The sequence below is a fragment of the Pinus tabuliformis genome, chromosome 1_2, assembly GCF_031772625.1.
Source record: "Pinus tabuliformis cultivar Carrire ecotype Pingquan chromosome 1_2, CPIR1, whole genome shotgun sequence".
In the NCBI taxonomy this organism is placed as follows: Eukaryota; Viridiplantae; Streptophyta; class Pinopsida; order Pinales; family Pinaceae; genus Pinus; species Pinus tabuliformis.
In genome coordinates, this window is record NC_142298.1 from 1,110,446,579 (window position 1) to 1,110,469,389 (window position 22,811).

General features: G+C 38.7%; 1 protein-coding gene and 2 pseudogenes across 1 annotated transcript; all 3 read left to right on the forward strand.

The window, feature by feature from the left end:
* The first annotated feature begins 3,303 nt into the window (after positions 1-3,303).
* LOC149210032 (LEAF RUST 10 DISEASE-RESISTANCE LOCUS RECEPTOR-LIKE PROTEIN KINASE-like 1.2) lies at positions 3,304-4,440 on the forward strand. Its single transcript, XM_089398846.1, has 3 exons — positions 3,304-3,461; positions 3,676-3,964; positions 4,054-4,440. Exons 1-3 carry the CDS (start codon positions 3,304-3,306, stop codon positions 4,438-4,440), a joined length of 834 nt encoding a protein of 277 aa, XP_089254972.1.
* Positions 4,441-4,563: 123 nt separating this feature from the next.
* LOC149210033 (LEAF RUST 10 DISEASE-RESISTANCE LOCUS RECEPTOR-LIKE PROTEIN KINASE-like 1.2 pseudogene) lies at positions 4,564-16,665 on the forward strand (annotated as a pseudogene).
* A 4,521-nt stretch (positions 16,666-21,186) lies between these two features.
* Positions 21,187-21,615, forward strand: LOC149210034 (LEAF RUST 10 DISEASE-RESISTANCE LOCUS RECEPTOR-LIKE PROTEIN KINASE-like 1.4 pseudogene; annotated as a pseudogene).
* Positions 21,616-22,811: the final 1,196 nt, after the last annotated feature.

A 22,811-nucleotide genomic window follows, 5' to 3' on the forward strand; every position in this document is an offset into this window, starting at 1 on the left:
ATAGAAATGCAGAGTAGGATGTGTAAAATACCTGGATAAGACGGCGTTCGATTCCGACGGTCGGATTTTCCGCAGCGACCACGGGAAATTTTCTTGTCAAAAGCTCCTTTTTCAACCTCAACAGTGAAACGGTAAAAATGACATGGTAAAAGGTCTTTTTATAGGTTTTTTGGATGAATTAGTTCATTTTTTACCATGAAAAGATGTTTTTCGATGTATTTTTGCCTATTTTAAACAGGTATGAGTAATGTGTTGCTTTTGTGCAGGACAAAGGGATTTCGAGGGAAATTGTCATTTTTCACAAACAAAAATATCAGAGTCATCTTTTAAGCCCTTTTCTGACTCCTAAAACATGAAAAGATCGCCGAGCGTTTCTTTTACACTCGTTAAAACGAAATTAAAAGACGGTCCCCTTTTAGCTCTTTTCTGACCGCAAAATCAGGAAAAGATTGCCAGGTTTTTGTCGTTTCAAACTCGATAAGGAAATAAAATGACGTGTCCTTGATCGCTTTTTACTTTTCAGGTCAACGACACTATTATGAAAGTACTCCTTGGTCGCAAGATCAAGCGGTTCCCCCAGGTATTATTTTATACTTTTTCGGGCTTGAGGGACACAAATGTACGAAAAAGTTCAATGTGGAGTCTCCTTGAGTTTTTTCAGACTCTCTAAAATTGAAAAACGCCGAGTTTCTCCTATACTGGGCTCGTTAAACTTTTACAGTAGAGGACCTGTTCAATTACAAACAGGAACGAACCACTCCTTCCTAGGGTTCGAATTTAAACTAGGTTGGACTCGTCCGAAGGATGAGCTTATAATCAAGCATATGTTATCCTCCTCAAGCTTGTTAAAAATCAAGAGGTACTTGCCAGAAATGGTGGGGGAAAAGAGAGAAGAATGAACCTGTTTGTTACCTTTTGTCTCGAAAAAAAACTTTATCACCGCTCTTGAACACGACACTGTCTCATTCACCTGGGTTGGGAAATCTTTTACCTCACAGTTGATCAAACCACTTTGAAAGTCTTTAACCGGGTTCCAGGGATTAACTTTGAGTTATTCGTCACCAAGCCATCTGTCGTGTCATTATGTGTTCAAGAGGTCTGCAAGCAAAACTTTCATCTGCAAAATACTTGTCATCCATTTGACCATCCCTGAGTCAGTCCTTACAGCAACATTTCTTCAACTTGAACAATGATTTCATGTTGCAGGCCTGCCTGCAACGGGTCGCTTTCTATCGACATCGACACATTATCTAGAAAGATGACTTAGGAATCGACAGTACCTTGAAGTCTGCATGCATCAATGGCAGGTTTCTCGCCTTTGACGTCAGTTTACATCATTGACTTTCGATCAAAGGATTCCGTGAAGTGTTCGACATCAAAACATCTATTCACATTTCACGGGTTGTGCTTGGTACTTTGAGAACCATTGACATTACTGGTGGTCTCTCTCACGCTTGTTAACAGTTTACATCATCGACTGGTAATCAAGTGGTTTATAACATGTTCGACATCAAATCATTTAATCACATGGCTAGAATCGTACCAATTCGGGAAGTAGAAGTGAAGACCCTGGATCTAGTTTCTACCATCCAGGCTGCGAGGAGTTTTGTATTCATTATCTATGTAGACTAATCATAAACAGATGGCTGCGTCCATACTGTGTCTACAAAAGTCTATAAAAATGATGTACTGCAAGATCATTCCTGTATCAGAGTAGTTAGTCCATTAGTTAAAGTTTTGAATCTGAGTATGGGAATGCCTACCTCAGTGATGATATAATCTTATACATGTATTTTGTGTTGTAAATTGCAGGTTCCAACCAGGTCATCCACAAGACAATCCTTGAAATGATAAAGCGCTTCACCCTTCCTAGAATTACAAAACCCTAATCTATTACAGGCTTCGCACTTTAGGGGGCAATCTGTTACACTAAAAAATGTCACCATGACTATTTACAGTTAGTATGGCTCAATCAACAGTCATGCTACCCTCTTAGGCAAGTCTTATGCCTCTGCTATCCATCTCAAACTCAAAGAAGAGAGAAAGTCTTGTAAAAAATGTGTTTATCTCTGGGGACGCAGGTTCTCTCAAGCCTTAGCTGCGGGGACGCTCACAATGTTCACAAAGGCTGCGTCTTTGGACGCTCTGTATATTAAGGGACAGGTGCGTCCTTCTGTAAAAGGCAAAATGCGCAAGTTTCATCTTAAAAAAGTTACTTGTGGTTACTTCTAGAACTTTCTAGAGGTCGGTTTGATGAAATGGATGCGCCTCCAGTTGGTTCATGTATCCCTATTAAGGAGGAACTTATCCCATCAATAAGGGAGCTATCCCACCCAAAGAGGGGGATTATCCCATTGATGGTGGACCTGAATAACCTCTTTACAGCACTATAAATAAAGGCATTGAGCCAGAGGGAAGGGAGGTTGAAGCTATACATTTTCTTTGGGTAAATGCTGCAGGAATTAGGACTCCCATTTAGAACCTTGTGAGGAGAGATTGTCTTTGCTTGATTCTACTTGGAAGTGGGTGAGCTTTGTCAAAGTAGAGGAAAACCCTTGATGGACCCTGGGAGGAACTTGCACAACACCAAGGCCAGGTTGTAAGAGTTTCTTTGTTTCGTTATTAATACAAACTGGTTCATTTTTCTCAATAGCTTGTGTTAATGAGTTATTTCATGTGTTCCTTGGTCTGCATGTTGAATATATGTTTTATTATATGAGATGCAAGTGCTTGGTAATTGTTTGATTGTTTGTGGTTGCAGGAATTGATGTGAAGGAGGAGCTCATCCGGATCGGCAAGGACGGACTACGACAACAGCGTTTTGGAATAAGGTAAGCCTAAACACTTGTAGTTTTCATGTTTTAAAAGATGTATTTAGAGAAAGATTGCTCCATTTTGTCTTGTTTGTCGCTAGAGAGTTTAGACTCCTAGGGAGGTCAGTTGTGTCCGCACAAACGAATTTTTTTGCCACGACAATTGGCATTAGCCAAGTATGGGCGGCATCCCCTTTTGCATCTTCTTCGCCCAAATGTACCTCGCTACTTTCCTGCAGATGTTCTGGAGACTCTAAGATCAACGATTACTTCTCTTACTACCTGATGGGCCTCCCAGTCTGTAGATGATGAACCTTCTGAATGTCAAAATCCATCTTCAGAGACAGATATCCCATGTCTCAAAAGAGATGAAAAATATGAAGAGAATCTCGAAGAGAGTGAAAGGTTGGGGAAAATATCCAAAAAGGATTTTTCAACTAGAAGAATTGAACTTTTAACTAAGAGTGGATTCGCACAGAAACTTACAGAAATGTGTATGCAAAATGTAGGAGAACTTCTTCGTTCTCAGTATGGGAAGGACATTATTTTCGAGGTAGCAAATGGTGGGGCTGGAGATATTATGTGGCAGCCAGCACCATTGATAGAGGCTTCCCTGGAATTGTTATTCTCGGAAACGACGACAAATATGTAGGACAAAGTGTTGCCCAGTTCCGATTACCTCAAGGACAAAAGTATTCGCTGGTATCATCAGTGGACGTGAGCATCCCAGATGCAAACGAAACTAAAGGACAACTCTGTTTCCCGGCAACACTAGATCCCTATAAAAATAGCTGTGTGTAACCAGATGAATTCACTTGGATTATGTTGTTGGCGTTCATTTTTTTTTCTTTTTCTCTGGGAGGTCCATAAACATTGGCGCGGTAATTGGTGGTGTCTTTGTAGTGACTCTCGTGGTAGTAGCAGTATTGTCAATGTGTATAATTGTGCAAAGGAGAAGGAAACACCATATGTTTAGCGAGAGTTTTGTGGTTAGAGGCTTTAAACATGATGCGTGCAAGGATATGGAAGCAGCTATACAAGGCAAGATAGGGACTCTGCCCATTTTCTCCTACGAAGTGCTGAGAAAAGCGACTAATGACTTCGACGAGAGAAATCAATTAGGAGATGGGGGCATGGTTCGGTGTATCTGGGTAAACTCCCCGATGGTCGTGTTGTGGCGGTGAAGAAACTGTATCATGATAATTATAAAAGAGTTGAACAGTTTTATAATGAAGTGCAGATTCTCTCGACCTGCTATCATCCAAATCTGGTTCGGCTTTATCGCTGTAGTTCTCCAAAGGACCATGACCTGCTTCCTGTTTATGAATATGTCCAAAATGGTACTTTGGCAGACCATCTTCATGGGGACCGGAAGGCCGACAGAGGAGGTCTAAATTGGAATACCCGCCTGAAAATTTGCATAGAAACTGCTCAGGCCCTGGCATTCCTTCACTGCCGTGATCCACCTCTGTTTCACAGAGACATAAAGTCTAGCAACATTTTACTAGACGATGACTTACATGTCAAAATGGGGGATTTTGGGGTTTCAAGATTTATCCCATTAGATGCAACCCATATTTCCACTGCGCCACAGGGCACGCTCGGGTACATTGACCCAGAGTACTAAATTTGCTTTCAGCTCTCAGACAGATCTGATGTCTACAACTTCGGCGTTGTTTTGATGGAAATCATATCGGCCAAGTTAGCTGTGGACATTAGTCGGGAAAAGGGAGAAATCATCCTAGCTAACATGGCTATAACAAAGATGCAAGCGGAAGCTTTGCATGAGTTTATAGATCCAAATATGGAGTTTGACACAAACTCTGCCAAAAGATTACTGTATTTGCAGTTGCCAAATTGGCTCTCAAATGTCTTGCACTGCATAAAGAGGATCTGCCACATATGAAGGAAGTTGTGACCGAGCTGGAACAAATCAAACAAAATGCAGACAAATAGGAACAGATCTGCCTATCTTTGTCTTCAGTTAATAATTCAAAGGGATCTGCGCTCCAGTTTGTTGGCCATCAAAGGATTTTAAGGGGAACGATCTTCTGTTTTAGAATAAAGAAATGACTCTATCTCTATTTTTGTAACTGCAGGTGAAACAGCGCCCCTGTTTTGGGTCGATCTGTTTTCTCCCAGGATAGTTTTATTTAATATATTAAAAATCACTTGTAAAGAGGAGAGAATGCTGAGAGGTGTGCGTCGAGAAAAACAGAGTTTCATTGTACAGTTTTTTGACAGAGATTTTAATGAAAATACACAACTCTGGCTTCTGAGATTCCTGTGGTATGAAATTTAATATTTGTCTTTTCCTATGTTTCATGTGCAACTTGTAATGTTTACATTTCATCTCATAATCATTTTTGTTGAATACTTTTAAGTGAGAAAGGAAGAATTCAATTTATTTGCTATGTCTTGAGGAAGTATTCATAGTTAATTTTTTCTTCTGTTTGAGAAGGATCCATCTTCTATGCCCTTGTCGACTTCTCAACAGTCTTGCCATTCCGTTTATCTCAATTTAATTGTTAAATTTCTTGCCTACCTTGCCTCTGGAGATAATCTGTGTTTTTTATTATATTTCTCTGTTCAAGCTGTTTCTTTGCCCCATGCAGCCCAAAAAACCCCATCATCCATTAAAACCCCTTTTCCTATCAATTTACTAGCCTAAAATCAGTATTCCTTATTGGACATCTTAGCCCCTTCGAAGATTTGTCTGGCGAGATAGACCCAGAGAGAGCCCTCTCCTGTCCTCGTAGGGCTAGCTACGAGGCTGAGCGTGGTATGATGTTGCCTCTAGTTTTGCCTTCCTTAGCCTGAGGCAGATTTGAGCGCTAACACAACCCAAACCACTTTATTTATGGAATAATACCAATGGTTCGAGTTAGTGTCATAGTTAGTTAGAGAGTTAATAAATCCCACATTAATAATTGTAAGTGGTTGACCCACATTAGAGAAAACGGACAAGAGTTAGTCGTAAACGGGCCATACTTAATAAATAAAGTGGTTAGCCTTTGTTATACAAGGGAACACCAATAGTTAGGGTTTTGGATATCATTTATCCATAACTAGTCTTAATAGTAAGGGAAATATCATTGAGTATTATTTTAATTGAGCTCTTCTTTGTTGGAGGTTGCCCCCTTGAAGAGGGAAGTGAACATTGAATATGTTCTTGAATAATAAAATACCTTTTTGTTTTCATCATTTCGGGTCATAATTTTGTGTTCTGGGTTATATTTCTTCATATTTTTGGTATTCTAGATTTCTCCCAGGCCAAGAGCATAACAGGTGGTATCATAGTAATTTCTAGGGACAGTTGTATCTATAATTCTCATGGAATGTTTTTAGGCTACAGATGTGTTTTGATGTCTTTAAACCACGACATTTTTCATTGAGCACATAAACCTGTGGATATCGGGAGGCATGCTAGGAGGAAATATGAGAGGTGATCAAACTTGTTGGACTCCCTTGTAATCCCTATGGATACCCCTTCAAGTAGTAGCACATAATACAAAACCGTGCATAGACTACAATTCCATGTACCCTTAGGTATATCGGAAGCCCCATAGGGTCAACTGAAACCTGACCTTAGATAAGTCATTGACTATCTTGCTGCTACAGTACACTGAGAACAATAATCTAGGAGATTACTCGCATGTACAATAGGGTAGTCAGGTAGTATGAGTAAGGCTACTGTCGATCCTCCTTAGTTAGTACCCTAAAATATTGGGTCAAGTACTATTGATGGACCACTGTGTATATTGTGATCTGTAGCACCTGGCACTCCTTTGTGACCATAGTTCCCTCTACTATCTAAATATCATCGTCTACCATATCTTTAAGATGATATCCAATAGTTGTGATTATGTCGCATCCATAAAAACTAGATTCAATAGTTGGGGTTTTCATAGTGCAGATCAGACTCTTTGTGTAGTGAAGGTTTTGGCTGCCATAGTCCAGGTTAGGGTGTCGCAGCACATTCAGTAGTACCAAGACCTTTAGGTTTCTATTACTACAATACAGGCCTGATTTTCGCAAGACATCGAGCATTATCAAGCTTTCTTGAATTAGGCCACTACTGTATTGATCAATGGGGAGTAAAAATCCTTTTTAAGTTAAAAAAAGAGAAAAAAAATAGACCATCTAGGACACTTGCAAGAGACTTAGCCCATAAAATTTAGGATGACGAGCTAGTCACAGTGGTACCATTCACTTGTAATCCCCCAAATTTTTTGATGGTCCCAATATTTTTCTGATGTGACTTCAAGTGACCCACGTCATTAGACTGCTGAGGTTGCCCTCTTTCCAAGTAGACTACTCTGAAGTAAGATCAAAAAAATTAGCCAGGATTGATGTATGTTGGGTGTCGGATCTCAAGTTATGGATGCAAAAAAGGCAGTCGAGAGAGTCACCCACCTTGAAGATTGATTCAATGCATTCAAGGCCAATATTAACCTAATAGCTCTTATAATTATAATCCCTTATAAGAATGCCTCATAGGGAGGAGCCTATTGTCGATGCACACATAGAAGGAGGATCCAACCATCACATTCACTTCCATGGAAATCACCACTCTTCCAACCATCGAACATCGAAGATGAACATGTACGCACTTTATGGTTCTTACCCTGCAGTATGAGTAGCACAAATGGGACAATATTTCCCACTTAATGATATATGTAAAGATGAAACTAAACTACATGTGGGATCCATTTACTTGGAGCAAAAGAGATGGAAATGGTGAAACTGGCATAAAAAATGATATCCAAGGGGAAAAACATGGAACATGTTCTCAAAAGCCGTATGTGATAAATTTGACTGCAAATCTAAATTTTTTGGTCGTTTCACTAGGATCCAGAAAAAAGGTACAGTAAAGGACAACAATGTAGCCTTTGGAAAATTGGCCATCTGAACTGATAGTCTAGGAGATGAATTTTACTTGGAGCGTTTCATTATTGGCCTAAATGAAGCCATCCAATCCCATGTCTGGATGCACCACCCAACTACTTGGTTGTACGCATGTTGTAACACCTTAAATGTGGAAATCGTCTTAAATGCCCAGTCTAGTCATCTAAATTTCATCACTAGTATGTGTCCCACCCAAGCTTAGGGCCTTACCCAAACACATAAAGTTCAAAAGGTATCACCAAGAGAAATGGCTGAAAGATGAAAACAAGGATTGTGCTACCACTATGATGACAGGTAGCCCTGTGGACATAAATGCAAGGAACCAAAATTATTTCAAATTGATGCTACTAATAACAACTCAATAGATGAAGCTACATCCCTTGAGTTGTCCAACGAAGAAGCACAGGAAACCCAAATCATCACTGATCTCATAGCTATGCCAGATGAGACAATTATATCACTACATGCCTTCGCTAGCATTTCTTTGCCTTAGACTCTAAAAATCTGGGGCTTTATTAAACATCGACTAGTAGTGGTATTGATTGATAGTGGTAGAACTTATAACTTTATCCTTAAGAGAGTCACATAAGTTGTTCATTGCTTTTTGTAGGAGGTACCTAATTTCCAAGTCCTTACCATTGATGGGGTGCCCATGAAATGTGAAGGTCATTGTGAAAATATTAAGCTTCAGATGGGAGACTACCACCTAAAGGCCGACATGTTTACTATTAAAATGGGTAGCTGAGATATTGTCCTAGGTACTGAATGGCTTCACACATTGTTCCCTATCGCAATGTATTTCCATGTGTTATGTATGAGCTTTAAGTAGAACAACCACATGCCTACATCAAGGAGACTCGAGGCAGGTGCTCCTACTATCATCAGCTTGCATATAATGGAGAATCTTTTAAAAAATGGCCATCATGGAGTAGTCACCCAATGAAATGCCATTCAAGCCATTAAATCCACTACTCCTCATATTCATCTTGAGATGCAACAAGTATTAGATTACCCCAAGTGGGTCTTTGAAAAACCTAAAGAGATTCCACCCTCTAAGGGTGAACATGATCATAGCATCCCTTTGGTCTCGAGTTCCCAACTGCCTAATGTCCACCCATATCAATATGATTTTTCCTAAAAGAATAAAATTGAAAAAATCATCAAGAAACTCCTCAAAGCTGGAGTTATTTGTCCCAACCTAAGACCTTATTCATCTCTAGCGGTCATGGCCATAAATAAATATGGATAATGTCACATGTGTCCATACTTTTGAGCCCTCAACAAGCTCACTATCGAGAACAAATTTCCTATTATAATTGTTGATGATTTCCTTGAAGAACTGCATGGTGCTCAATTCTTTACCAAGCTCTAATTTCGCATAGGCTATCACCACATATGCATGAAGGAAGTAGACATTCCACATACTTCTTTCCAAACTCATGAAGGTCATTATGATTCCTGGTCATGCCATTTCTTCTCTGTAATGCTCCATCTACTTTTCAAATCCTCATGAACCACCTGCTAAAACCATATCTATAAAAATGTTTCTTGGTATTCTTTGATTACATTCTCATCTACATCATAACCTGGGACAAACATCTTCAAAATGTAGATCAGATATTGCAACTACTCCCAGATCACAAATTATTTGTCAAATTATTCAAGTTCTCTTTTGGTGATGAATACGTCGAGTATTTGCAACACATTGTGGGTAATGAAGGAGTAAGGGTTTATCCAAAAAAATATTCAGTCATTGCAATATTAAACCCAATCAAAAACCCTGAAGAGTTTGAGGAGATTCGTGGGTCTTACCAGCTACTATTATAAATTTTTCTATAAATATGGATGCATTGCTAGACCTCTCACTGATATTCTCGAGAAAAATTCATTTCTCTGGATTGATCGAGCTCAGCAAACCATCTTGGCTCTCAAACAGGGCATTCTCTTCACTCCTGTATTAGCCCTACCTAGCTTTACCAAACATTTTGTGATTGAATTTGATTCTTCAAGTACAGGTATTGGCGTTGTATTAATGCAAGAACGTAGACCATTGGATTTCACCAACCAACAACTCTATGGAAAATTCTCGTGACAATCTACTTATGAGAAAGAAATGATGGACATATTACATGCAGTAGACACCAGATGTCCATAATTGTTGGGGTGACATTTCCAGATCCACATGGACAATCAAAGCCTAAAATATTTTCTGGGGCAATTATGAGATAATTTACAAGAACGACTGTGACAATGTAGTGGTTGATTCTTTATTGCACTGATTTAAAGATGATGCTTTATCACGTAGTAAATTAAAGATGAGAGAACCCCACTATCAATCTCGCTACCCATTATAGGTTGGTTTGAAGAGGCCCACAAGGAATGGTTCTCCCATCCCTATATTTTCTAAATTATTAAGAACTAAAGAGAATATCCTAATTCCTCAACATACTACTGCTTTAATGATGATATTCTTTGCTATAAGGATCGCGTATTTATATCACCAGCCTCCAACCAAAAAACTCACACCTTGGACAAGCTGACCTCATCTCCAATTCGAGAAAATTCAGGCTTTCATAAGACTAATGCTTCACATGTCACTCTTTCCTTTGGACCAGCATGAAAAATGACATTCTTACATTTCTAGCTAAATGTGATGTGTGCCAAAGAAACGAAGGGGAAATAATCAAGTCACCGGGAACCTTACAACCATTGCCACTCCCTGCTTCTGTCTGGACAAATGTTTCCATGAATTTCATCACTGGTCTCTCAAAGTCAGACAAAAAATCAGTCATCATGGTGGTTGTGGAAAAACTTTCTAAACATCCTAATTTTTACAATCTACCACACCCTACCACACCCATTTACCCTACTTTGGTAGCTCAAGTTTTCTTGTACCAGATATTCAAGCTCCATGGCATGCCAACTTCCATTGTGTTTGGTTGCGACCCCACTTTCACTATCAAATTTTGGCAGGAAATTTTTGGGCTACAACGCATACAACTCCAACCAATTACTGCCTATCATCCCCAAACCGAAAGTCAGATAGAAGTAGTTAATAGAATTTTGGAGACCTATGTGAGGTGCTTCACTTTAGAAAAGAAACATCAATGGGTATAATGGCTACCTTTATCTGAGTGGTGGTATAATACTAACTACCATGAAGACACCAAGATGACTCCATATGAGGCAGTGTATGGCCAACTCCACCTTCACCTATTTATGATATCGCTTGATGTTTTAAAGTACAATTAGTTGATTAACTCTTACAAAACTCTATCACCATGATCACTCATCTCAAATATAATCTACATCAAGATCAAAACCGAATGAAGCAACATGTTCACCAACATCATTTTGAGTGCTCATTTGAAGAAGGGGATCAGGTATTCCTACGACTTGAACCATATAATCAAACATCTCTCAAAGAAAAGGGATACTAGAAAGTAGCACCAAAATTCTATGGGCCGTATAAGATACTTCAATGAATAGGAGAAGTCGCCTACAAATTAGCCTCACCACCTACTTCAAAAATCCATCAAATATTCCATGTATCTGGCCTTAAGAAAGTGGTGGAGAACAATTGCACAGTTTAAACAAGTCTACCCGAATTAGATGAGGAAGGCACACTTTGGCTTTGACCAAAACATTCCCTTGATACTCGTGAAACACATGTTCGCAATCGTATGATGAAGGGAGTACCCATCAATAACAAAGAAACCTCTCCAGAAAATCTGTCTTGGGAACAAACCACTATTCTTAATTAGTTTCAGTAACTTCATCCTTGAGGGCAAGTCTTATTTTGATGGGGGAGGGCATGTTAGGGTCCATCCCGAACCCCTTTATTTATGTAATAAGCCTTGTGGACCAAATTAGACTCATAGTTAGTTAGAGAGTCAATAAAGACCGCATTAACAATTGTAAGTGGTTGACCTGCATTAGAGAAAAGGGACCATAGTTAGTTGTAAATGGGCCATAGTTAATAAATAAAGTGGTTAACCCATGTTATGCAAGGGACCAATAGTATTTACAATTTTGGATGTGATTTAGCTATAAATAGTCCTATTTAGTAATGGAAAGGTCATCAAGTATTATTGTAATTCAGCGCTGCTGTGTTGGAGGTTGCCCCCTTGAAGAGGCAAGTGAACGTTGAATTTGTTTCTGAGTAATAAAATACTTTTTTTTTCTCATTTCATGTGATAATTTTGTGCTCTGGGCTATATTTCTTCGTATTTCTGGTATTCTGGATTTCTCATAGGTGAAGAGCATAAGGGAGATCCATGAATATAGCATCTAAAACCAATTTAGGGAAAAATAAACCAATTTACAACCACTTCAATAAATCGTTTTATTTAAATAATTACATGACAATCTATCATAAATCCTAACCTAACAAAACACTCATTTAGGAACCAACTCCTCTAGTAAATTATTTTGACCTTTCAGTCAATGAAAATTATGGATGCCACTGCATCATACTCCTAAGGATAAAATATTTCATGGAACCTTTTCCATGAGTTCTTAAAAAAAAAATCCACCTTTCTGAATGAGCGTGGGAGTCATTGAGGTTACATATGAAGGTAGAAGGTTCTTCCACTTAACCAAATATTGAAAATACTCTTTGTCCATGGTCTTCTTGATGAATATCCTATCGAAAATCCTTTTAGGATGAAAAGGTTTAGTTGTTGGTAACTGCTTCTCCCATTGTATTGGTTATTTCTTCTGACCATCACTTGTTGGTTGTTTTATCTCAGGCTCATACTTGTATAAATCTACTACATTAAATATTGGTGAAATTCTAACTCTAGGTGGAAATTCAAGTTCACATGAATTAATACAGATATTAATCATGATTCAGAAAGGTCCTATCTTCTTAAATCTTATTTTGTTGCAATCACCTTTTGGAAATATTTCCTTTCGCAAATGTGCAAGTACCACTCCCACTTCAAAATTCTACTCGCTTTTGCTGAGGTCTAGTCTCTACTTATATTTAAGATTATTATCATGTAGTTTTTTCTTTACCTGATCATGAACTTCTTGTATATTTGTAGCAGAATATTCCCCTATTTCACTTCTCTAGTCTGTTTTTCCTAAAATTCTAAGCTCATGTATTGCTCTTGGGTTCATCCCATACACAATCTAAAAAGGGATTTGTCTAGTGCATTTGTTGGGAGTGTCATTGTATCCATATCCTAATTGTGCTAAAATTTAATGCCACTATTTAGGATGATCTCCAACCAAATTGTAGAGAATGTTTCCCAAAATTCTATTCATTATCTCAGTCTCACCATTAGTTTGGGGGTGATATGTTAAATTGAACTACAATAGTGTGCCAAATTTCTTCCAAAAGGTTCTCTAGAAATGTCCCAAGAACCTAGTATCTCACTGTGAAACAATACTCCAGGTAATTCCATGTAGTCTTACCACTTCTTTGAAGAACATATTAGCAACATGACTAGCATCACTAGTCTTAGCACAAGGAGTAAAATAAGCCATTTTTGAAAATCTATCTAGAAACACAAAGATAGGATCATTACCTTTCTGAGTTCTTGGTAGCGCTGAAAGAAATCCATACTCACCTAATCCAAAGGCATGTTTTGAATCGAGAATAGAGTATGCAATCTAGTGTTTTGTCTTCTCCCTTTGGCATATTGATAGGTTCTACATTTTCTTACAAACTTCTACAAATTAGTCCTCAACTTTTTCCAGTGATAATTTCTTTTCATTATTTCATAAGTCCTTTATTGCCCAAAGTGTCCTCAAGGGCCTCCATTCTGTTTTACCTTAATTAAATTTTCTCTAATGGAAACAATTGGAAACACACAAATGGTTGTCATTAAAGACCAGTCTATCTTGGATTATTACAAGATTCTTAGATTTCTTGCAACAATAAATGCATGATTCTCAAAGCATCTACAATTTTATTAGATTGTTCACTGATGTTCTTTAAAACAAATGTAAAAATCTATAAGTACTCAACCCACTTAATGTGTTTTTGGTTGCATTTAGGTTGCTACATAATAAATTGGAGAGCATGATTATCAGTATATAAAATAAAATCCCTAGATAATAAATAGTGCCTCCATTTCTAAAGATCTTGAACCACTACATAAGATTCCTTGTCATAGGTTGTATACATCCTTTTAAACTCATTCAACTGCTCACAACAATAGGAAATGGGACTGTCCTCCTGGTTAAGTACTGCTCCATTCACATCATTGTTGGAATCACATTTCACTTGGAAAGGGTTATTAAAATTGGAAGTGTAAGGACTGAATTCTTTGTAATATTATTCTTTAACATCTATAACACCATCTTGACTTCAACAATCCACCAAAATGGTTGTTGATTCTTCTAAATTGTCTCCACAATTGGTGCACTCATTTTGTTGAATTTCCTAATCAATTTCCTATAAAAGCTCACCAAACCATGAAAACGTATGACTTTAAAAATATTTTTGGGAGGGAAATTCAACAATATCCTTTATCTTTCTTGGATCCATCTTCAAACATTCTTTAGAAATGAAAAAACATAAATATACAAGTTCTGACTTTGAAAATAAATATTTCTTCAAATTTATAAGTAGAATTTCCTATTGTATTTTGTCCAACACATACCTCAATTGTCATAGATTTTCCCCCTTTAATTGACTATAAACTAATATATAAAGATAAACAATTACAAACATTATTATAAATTTTTTTAGTACTTCATTTATTAGCCTCATGAATGTATTGGGTGCATTAAAAAGTCCAAATGGCATAACCATCCATTCATAAAATCCTTCATTGTTTTTAAAGGAAATTTCCCACTCATCTCCCTCTCTTATTCTAATCTAATGGCATCCACTTCTTAAATCAATTTTTGAAAAAAAACTAATACCACCTAAACAATCTAGAAAATCATCAAAAGCATGACAAGAGAAAATGATACATGATTGTGATCTTATTCAAATCTGTGGAGTCTGTACATTTGCTCCATCCACCATCCTTCTTTGGGCTCAATATTGTAGGCATTGCGCATTGGGCATGTAGTAAAGATTGCTCACGATGAATATGGATGTGTGATCCTCATGTGCATTCTCAGTTTTGTTGATGACACCAGTCTTGTTTCTAAGTTTATATTTCGTGAGATAGAAAAAGATTTGAAAGAATTGGCATTAGCCAAGTATGGGCGGCGTCCCCTTTTGCATCTTCTTTGCCCAAATGTACCTCGCTACTTTCCTGCAGATGTTCTCGAGACTCTAAGATCAACGATTACTTCTCTTACTACTTGATGGGCCTCCCCAGTCTGCAGATGATGAACCTTCTGAATGTCAAAAGCCATCTTCAGAGACAGATATCCCAGGTCTCAAAAGAGATGAAAAAGATGAAGAGAATCTCAAAGAGAGTGAAAGGTTGGGGAAAATATCCAAAAATGATTTTTCAACTAGAAGAATTAAACTTTTATCTAAGAGTGGATTCGCACAGAAACTTACAGAAATGTGTATGCAAAATGTAGGAGAATTTCTTCGTTCTCAGTATGGGAAGGACATTATTTTCGAGGTAGAAAATGGTGGGGCTGGAGATATTATGTGGCAGCCAACACCATTGATACAGACTTCCCTGCAATTGTTATTCTCAGAAATGGCGACAAATATGTAGGACAAAGTGTTGCCCAGTTCTGATTACCTCAGGGACAAAAGTATTCACTGGTATCATCAGTGGACGTGAGCACCCCAGATGCAAACGAAACTGAAGGACAACTCTGTTTCCTAAGAACACTAGATCCCTATAAAAATAGTTGTGTGTAACCAGATGAATTCACTTGGATTATGTTGTTGGCATTCATTTTTTTTCTTTTTCTCTGGGAGGTCCATAAACATTGGTGCGGTAATTGGTGGTATCTTTGGAGTGACTCTCGTGGTAGTAGCAGTATTGTCAATGTGTATAAGTGTGCAAAGGAGAAGGAAACACCGTATGTTTAGCGAGAGTTTTGTGGTTAGAGGCTTTAAACATGATGTGTGCAAGGATATGGAAGCAGCTATATCAGGCAAGATAGGGACTCTGCCCATTTTCTCCTATGAAGTGCTGAGAAAAGCGACTAATGACTTCAACGAGAGAAATCAATTAGGAGATGGGGGCATGGTTCGGTGTATCTGGGTAAACTCCTCGATGATCGTGTTGTGGCGGTGAAGAAACTATATCATGATAATTATAAAAGAGTTGAACAGTTTTATAATGAAGTGCAGATTCTCTCGACCTGCTATCATCCAAATCTGGTTCTGCTTTATGGCTGTAGCTCTCCAAAGTACCGTGACCTGCTTCTTGTTTATGAATATGTTCAAAATGGTACTTTGGCAGACCATCTTCATGGGGACCGGAAGGCCGACAGAGGAGGTCTAAATTGGGATACCTGCCTGAAAATTTGCATAGAAACTGCTCAGGCCCTGGCATTCCTTCACTACCGTGATCCACCTATGTTCCACAGAGACGTAAAGTCTACCAACATTTTACTAAACGAAGACTTACATGTCAAAATGGGGGATTTTGGGGTTTCAATATTTATGCCATTAGATGCAACCCATATTTCCACTGCGCCACAGGGCATGCCCGGGTACATTGAACCAGAGTACCAAATTTGCTTTCAGCTCTCAGACAGATCTGATGTCTACAGCTTCGGCATTGTTTTGATGGAAATCATATCGGCCAAGTTAGTTGTGGACATTAGTCGGGAAAAGGGAGAAATCATCCTCGCTAACATGGCTATAGCAAAGATGCAAGCGAAAGCTTTGCATGAGTTTATAGATCCAAATCTGGACTTTGACACAAACTCTGACCAAAAGATTACTGTATTTGCAGTTGCCAAATTGGCTCTCAAATGTCTTGCACCGCATAAAGAGTATCGGCCACATATGAAGGAAGTTGTGACCGAGATGGAACAAATCAAACAAAATGCAGACAAATAGGAACAGATCTGCCTATCTTTGTCTTCAGTTAATAATTCTAAGGGATCTGCGCTCTAGTTTGTTGGCCATCAGAGGATTTTAAGGGGAACGATCTTTTGTTTTAGAATAAAGAAATGACTCTATCTCTATTTTTGTAACTGCAGGTGAAATAGTGCCCCTGTTTTGGGTCGATCTGTTTTCTCCTAGGATAGTTTTATTTAATGTATTAAAAATCACTTGTGAAGAGGAGAGAGTGCTGAGAGGTGTGTGTGGAGAAAAACAGAGTTTCATTGTACAGTTTTTTGATAGAGATTTTAATTAAAATACACAGCTCTGGCTTCTGAGATTCCTGTGGTATGAAATTTAACATTTGTCTTTTCCTATGTTTCATGTGTAACTTGTAATGTTTACATTTCATCTCATAATCATTTCCGTTGAATACTTTTAAGTGAGAAAGGCAGAATTCAATTTATTTGCTCTGTCTTGAGGAAGTATTCATAGTTAATGTTTTCTTCTGTTTGACAAGGATCCATCTTCTATGCCCTTGTCGACTTCTCAGCAGTCTTGCCATTCCGTTTATCTCAATATAATTGTTAAATTTCTTGCCTACCTTGCCTTAGGAGATAATCTGTGTTTTTTATTATATTTTTCTGTTCAAGCTGTTTCTTTGCCCCATGCAGCCCAGAAAACCCCATCATCCATTAAAACCCCTTTTCCTATCAATTTACTAGCCTAAAATCAGTATTCCTTATTGGTCATCTCAGCCCCTTTGAAGATTTGTCTGCCGAGATAGACCCGGAGAGAGCCCTCTCCTATCCTCGTAGGGCTAGCTACGAGGATGAGAGTGGTATGATGTTGCCTCAAGTTTTGCCTTCCTCAGCCTGAGGCAGATTTGAGTGCTAACATAGTGGCGACCATATTGGGGACGATGGTTTACTGTTGATGTGACTTTCGACTTGTTGATTGTCTTGTCCCAGTACATGAAATCAAGTTACAGATCTAACGCTGATGGTGGACATCATTCAGACACATATGCAGGCTGAAGCATTCACCTGGTGACTACAACTCGATCCAGACAGTCCAGTGCTCGCTGATCCAGTTATGCAATGGTGGGGTATGTGGCAAACCCTGCCCTCTGTGAAGCTGTAAAAGAAGTAAGAAATCAGTTAGCAGATTCTGAAATTAATGAAGAATTTTTCAGTGCCTTGCTTCAATGTTTGAAATCCCCAAAGTTCCCTCTTGAAACTAAAACTAGATTTTGTGAGTTAGTTGTTGAAAGAGTTGAGAAGGAGATTCAGTGTTTAGAGGAGCAGATCCAGTCATATGATTTCCAAGACCCTAAAAAGTTCTTGGAAATCCTTTCTCCTTCGAAACAAGAAATAATAGAATTGCCTACAGATTTTTGCATTGATAGGGTGCAGCTGGAGGTATGTATTGCGAACTTGGGGCAGCCAACAGAGTCTGGCTTTCGCGATCCAATGGCAACATACATGGAAATGTTTTTCAGTTTGATTGATAGATAAGCTGTTTTCTACGTGACTAGGCTCATTACATGCATGAAGGGCTGCCAGCAATTACATCTGTGTCCTGGTGGAAGCATTCTCAAGCGGCATCATTCTTAGGTTTACTTGAATGGTTGATCTGGCATTTCAGTATCACCTGATCTATTGTTTTTATAGCGAAGTAGGGTAGATGTTGTAAATAAATAAGTAGCCAAAGTGCAGCATCTTGTTCCAGTTTCATTGCAGCTTTAGTTTGAAGTTAGTTAAGCCAATTTTTCAGTTATTTCGGTCTTGAGATCGAATCAGTTTGAGTTCAGTTTTAGTTTAAAAATTGAGTCAAGAGTTGTGTCGATTTGATGGACTCCATTGCCCAATAGACGGAGGCACTGTCTGCTCTCCCAAAGATCTGCAGTTCTTGGCACCTCCAAGAAGCGGCAGCTGCCATCCCCATTGGAGCCAATGTTAGACTCGGTCCTGTCAGTCCCTTGTCAGAATCAAATTCTCCAAGGTTCATTTCTCGTCATTCATTGATGTTACTGTGGTCCAGAAAAGAGTCATTTCAGAGTCAAGGTTTTATAGTTGGTCTTCAAACTTGTCAAATGATTCCTACAGGCTAGAAGAAGGTTCAGTGAGTTTATATTTCAAGATGGTTATCAATGCAAGACAGGGTTTTTGAAGAAGAAATCGTTAAATGTGTTTTCAAATATGTAATTATTGAAATTTTTCGATAGAAAGCATGATGTTTTTCAGAGCAGATTTAAGGACAGTACTATCCATGCCAATGATGAGAATGATTCCTTTACACCTGAGGAACTTCGGCAGCAGGCCTAGGAGGAGAAAAAGAAATATCATACTCTTAAGAAAGAAGGAAAAGGTGAGGAAGCATTACAGGCATTTAAACGAGGCAAGGAGCTTGAACGCCGTTCTGAAGCTTTAGAGCTTCTTTGAGAAAGAGAAGGAGAAGGGCTGTCACCATTGCACTCAAGGAGCTGGGATGGTCTGATGCAGATTTGCAGGATGCAGATAGAAAGTGAAGCAAAATGAATTTGGAGGGTGAACTGTCAACTCTTCTTGGTGAATCTCAGAAAATAAAAACACACAGAATGAATCTATTGTTCAGTTGGATCAGCTGTTGTAGAACATGTCTTCAAACTTGCAAATGGAACTCAAAAGCAAGAACTTCTCTCAGAAACATATTCTGCAGAATTTCGGATATTCAAGGGTATCATCCCAAAGGGCAAGGGCAGATTAGTGGATTTGTTATTTGGTGAGCATCCATCAAAAAGGTCTGCAGTTTTGGAGCACATGACATTAGCATTACAGCCAATTCTTGAAAAAGGAATTGTTGACCACTCAATTGTGCATAGAGCTTTGTTGGAGTACATGTGTATATCAAACAAGTCATCTGTGAAAGATATAATTCAACAGCTATCTGGGCCACTTATTGTACGAATGATCCATACAAGAGATGGTTCAAAGTTTGGCGCATTTTGTATTATACATAGTGGTGCTAAGGAAAGAAAGAAGATTGTGAAAGGAATGAAAGCGCATGTAGTAAAGATTGCTCACGATGAATATGGATCTGTGATCCTCATCTGCATTCTCAGTTTTGTTGATGACACTAGTCTTGTTTCTAAGTTTATATTTCGTGAGCTAGAAAAAGATTTGAAAGAATTGGCATTAGCCAAGTATGGGCGGCGTCCCCTTCTGCATCTTCTTTGCCCAAATGTACCTCGCTACTTTCTTGCAAATGTTCTGGAGACTCTAAGATCAACGATTACTTCTCTTACTACCTGATGGGCCTCCCCAGTCTGCAGATGATGAACCTTCTGAATGCCAAAAGCCATCTTCAGAGACAGATATCCCAGTTCTCAAAAGAGATGAAAAAGATGAAGAGAATCTCGAAGAGAGTGAAAGGTTGGGGAAAATATCCAAAAAGGATTTTTCAACTAGAAGAATTGAACTTTTAACTAAGAGTGGATTCGCACAGAAACTTACAGAAATGTGTATGCAAAATGTAGGAGAACTTCTTCGTTCTCAGTATGGGAAGGATATTATTTTCAAGGTAGCAAATGGTGGGGCTGGAGATATTATGTGGCAGCCAGCACCATTGATAGAGGCTTCCCTGCAATTCTTATTCTCGGAAACGGCGACAAATATGTAGGACAAAGTGTTGCCCAGTTCCGATTACCTCAGGGACAAAAGTATTCACTAGTATCATCAATGGACATGAGCGTCCCAGATGTAAATGAAACTGAAGGACAACTCTATTTCCCGGCAACACTAGATCCCTATAAAAATAGCTGTGTGTAACCAGATGAATTCACTTGGATTATGTTGTTGGCGTTATTTTTTTTTTCTTTTTCTCTGGGAGGTCCATAAACATTGGCGCGGTAATTGGTGGTCTCTTTGTAGTGACTCTCGTGGTAGTAGCAGTATTGTCAATGTGCATAATTGTGCAAAGGAGAAGGAAACACCGTATGTTTAGCGAGAGTTTTGTGGTTAGAGGCTTTAAACATGATGCGTGCAAGGATATGGAAGCAGCTATACAAGGCAAGATAGGGACTCTGCCCATTTTCTCCTACGAAGTGTTGAGAAAAGAGACTAATGACTTCGACGAGAGAAATCAATTAGGAGATGGGGGCATGGTTCAGTGTATCTAGGTAAACTCCCTGATGGTTGTGTTGTGGCGGTGAACAAAGTACATCACGATAATTATAAAAGAGTTGAACAGTTTTATAATGAAGTGCAGGTTCTCTCGACCTGCTATCATCCAAATCTGGTTCGGCTTTATGGCTGTAGTTCTCCAAAGGACCATGACCTGCTTCTTGTTTATGAATATGTTCAAAATGGTACTTTGGCAGACCATCTTCATGCGGACCGGAAGGCCGACAGAGGAGGTCTAAATTGGGATACCGGCCTGAAAATTTGCATAGAAACTGCTTAGGCCCTGGCATTCCTTCATTGCTGTGATCCACCTCTGTTACACAGAGACGTAAAGTCTGCCAACACTTTACTAGATGAAGACTTACATGTCAAAATGGGGGATTTTGGGGTTTCAAGATTTATTCCATTAGATGCAACCCATATTTCCACTGTGCCACAGGGCACGCCCGAGTACATTGACCCAGAGTACCAAATTTGCTTTCAGCTCTTAGACAGATCTGATGTCTACAGCTTCGATGTTGTTTTGATGGAAATCATATCGGCCAAGTTAGCTGTGGACATTAGTCGGGAAAAGGGAGAAATCATCCTCGCTAACATGGCTATAGCAAAGATGCAAGCGGAAGCTTTGCATGAGTTTATAGATCCAAATCTGGACTTTGACACAAACTCTGACCAAAAGATTATTGTATTTGCAATTGCCAAATTGGCTCTCAAATGTCTTGCACCGCATAAAGAGGATCGGCCACATATGAAGGAAGTTGTGACCGAGCTGGAACAAATCAAACAAAATGCAGAAAAATAGGAACAGATCTGCCTATCTTTGTCTTCAGTTAATAATTCAAAGGGATCTGCGCACCAGTTTGTTGGCCATCAGAGGATTTTAAGGGGAACAATATTCTGTTTTAGAATAAAGAAATGACTCTATCTCTATTTTTGTAACTGCAGGTGAAACAGCGCCCCTGTTTTGGGTCGATCTATTTTCTCCTAGGATAGTTTTATTTAATGTATTAAAAATCACTTGTAAAGAGGAGAGAGTGCTGAGAGGTGTGCGTCGAGAAAGACAGAGTTTCATCGTACAGTTTTTTGACAGAGATTTTAATGAAAATACACAGCTCTGGCTTCTGAGATTCCTGTGGTGTGAAATTTAACATTTGTCTTTTCCTATGTTTCATGTGTAACTTGTAATGTTTACATTTCTTCTCATAATCATTTCTGTTCAATACTTTTAAGTGAGAAAGGCAGAATTCAATTTATTTTCTCTGTCTTCAAGAAGTATTCATAGTTAATGTTTTCTTGTGTTTGACAAGGATCCATCTTGTATGCCCTTGTCAACTTCTCAGCAGTCTTGCCATTCCGTTTATCTCAATTTAATTGTTAAATTTCTTGCCTACCTTTCCTCAGGAGATAATCTATGTTTTTGATTATATTTGTCTGTTCAAGCTGTTTCTTTGCCCCATGCAGCCCAGAAAACCCCATCATCCATTAAAACCCCTTTCCTATCAATTTACTAGCCTAAAATCAGTATTCCTTATTGGTCATCTCAGCCCCTTTGAAGATTTGTCTGGCGAGATAGACCCAGAGAGAGCCCTCTCCTGTCCTCGTAGGGGTAGCTACGACGCTGAGCGTGGTATGATGTTGCCTCGAGTTTTGCCTTCCTCAGCCTGAGGCAGGTTTGATCGCTAACACAACCAAAACCGCTTTATTTATGGAATAATACCAATGGTCCGAGTTAGTGTCATAGTTAGTTAGAGAGTTAATAAAGCCCACATTAATAATTGTAAGTGGTTGACCCACATTAGAGAAAATGGACAAGAGTTAGTCGTAAATGGGCCATACTTAATAAATAAAGTGGTTAGCCTCTGTTATACAAGGGACCACCAGTAGTTAGGGTTTTGGATATCATTTATCCATAAATAGTCTTAATAGTAAGGGAAATATCATTGAGCTCTTATTTGTTGGAGGTTGCCCCCTTGAAGAGGGAAGTGAACATTGAATATG

Excerpts from the sequence above, each read along its gene's own strand:
- LOC149210032 (XM_089398846.1), top strand. The coding sequence starts at position 3,304 with ATGTGTATGCAAAATGTAGGAGAACTTCTTCGTTCTCAGTATGGGAAG. Across the intron at positions 3,462-3,675 it reads TCGGAAACGACGACAAATAT|GTCCATAAACATTGGCGCGG; the intron begins GTAGGACAAAGT and ends TTTCTCTGGGAG. Across the intron at positions 3,965-4,053 it reads GCATGGTTCGGTGTATCTGG|ATTCTCTCGACCTGCTATCA; the intron begins GTAAACTCCCCG and ends AATGAAGTGCAG.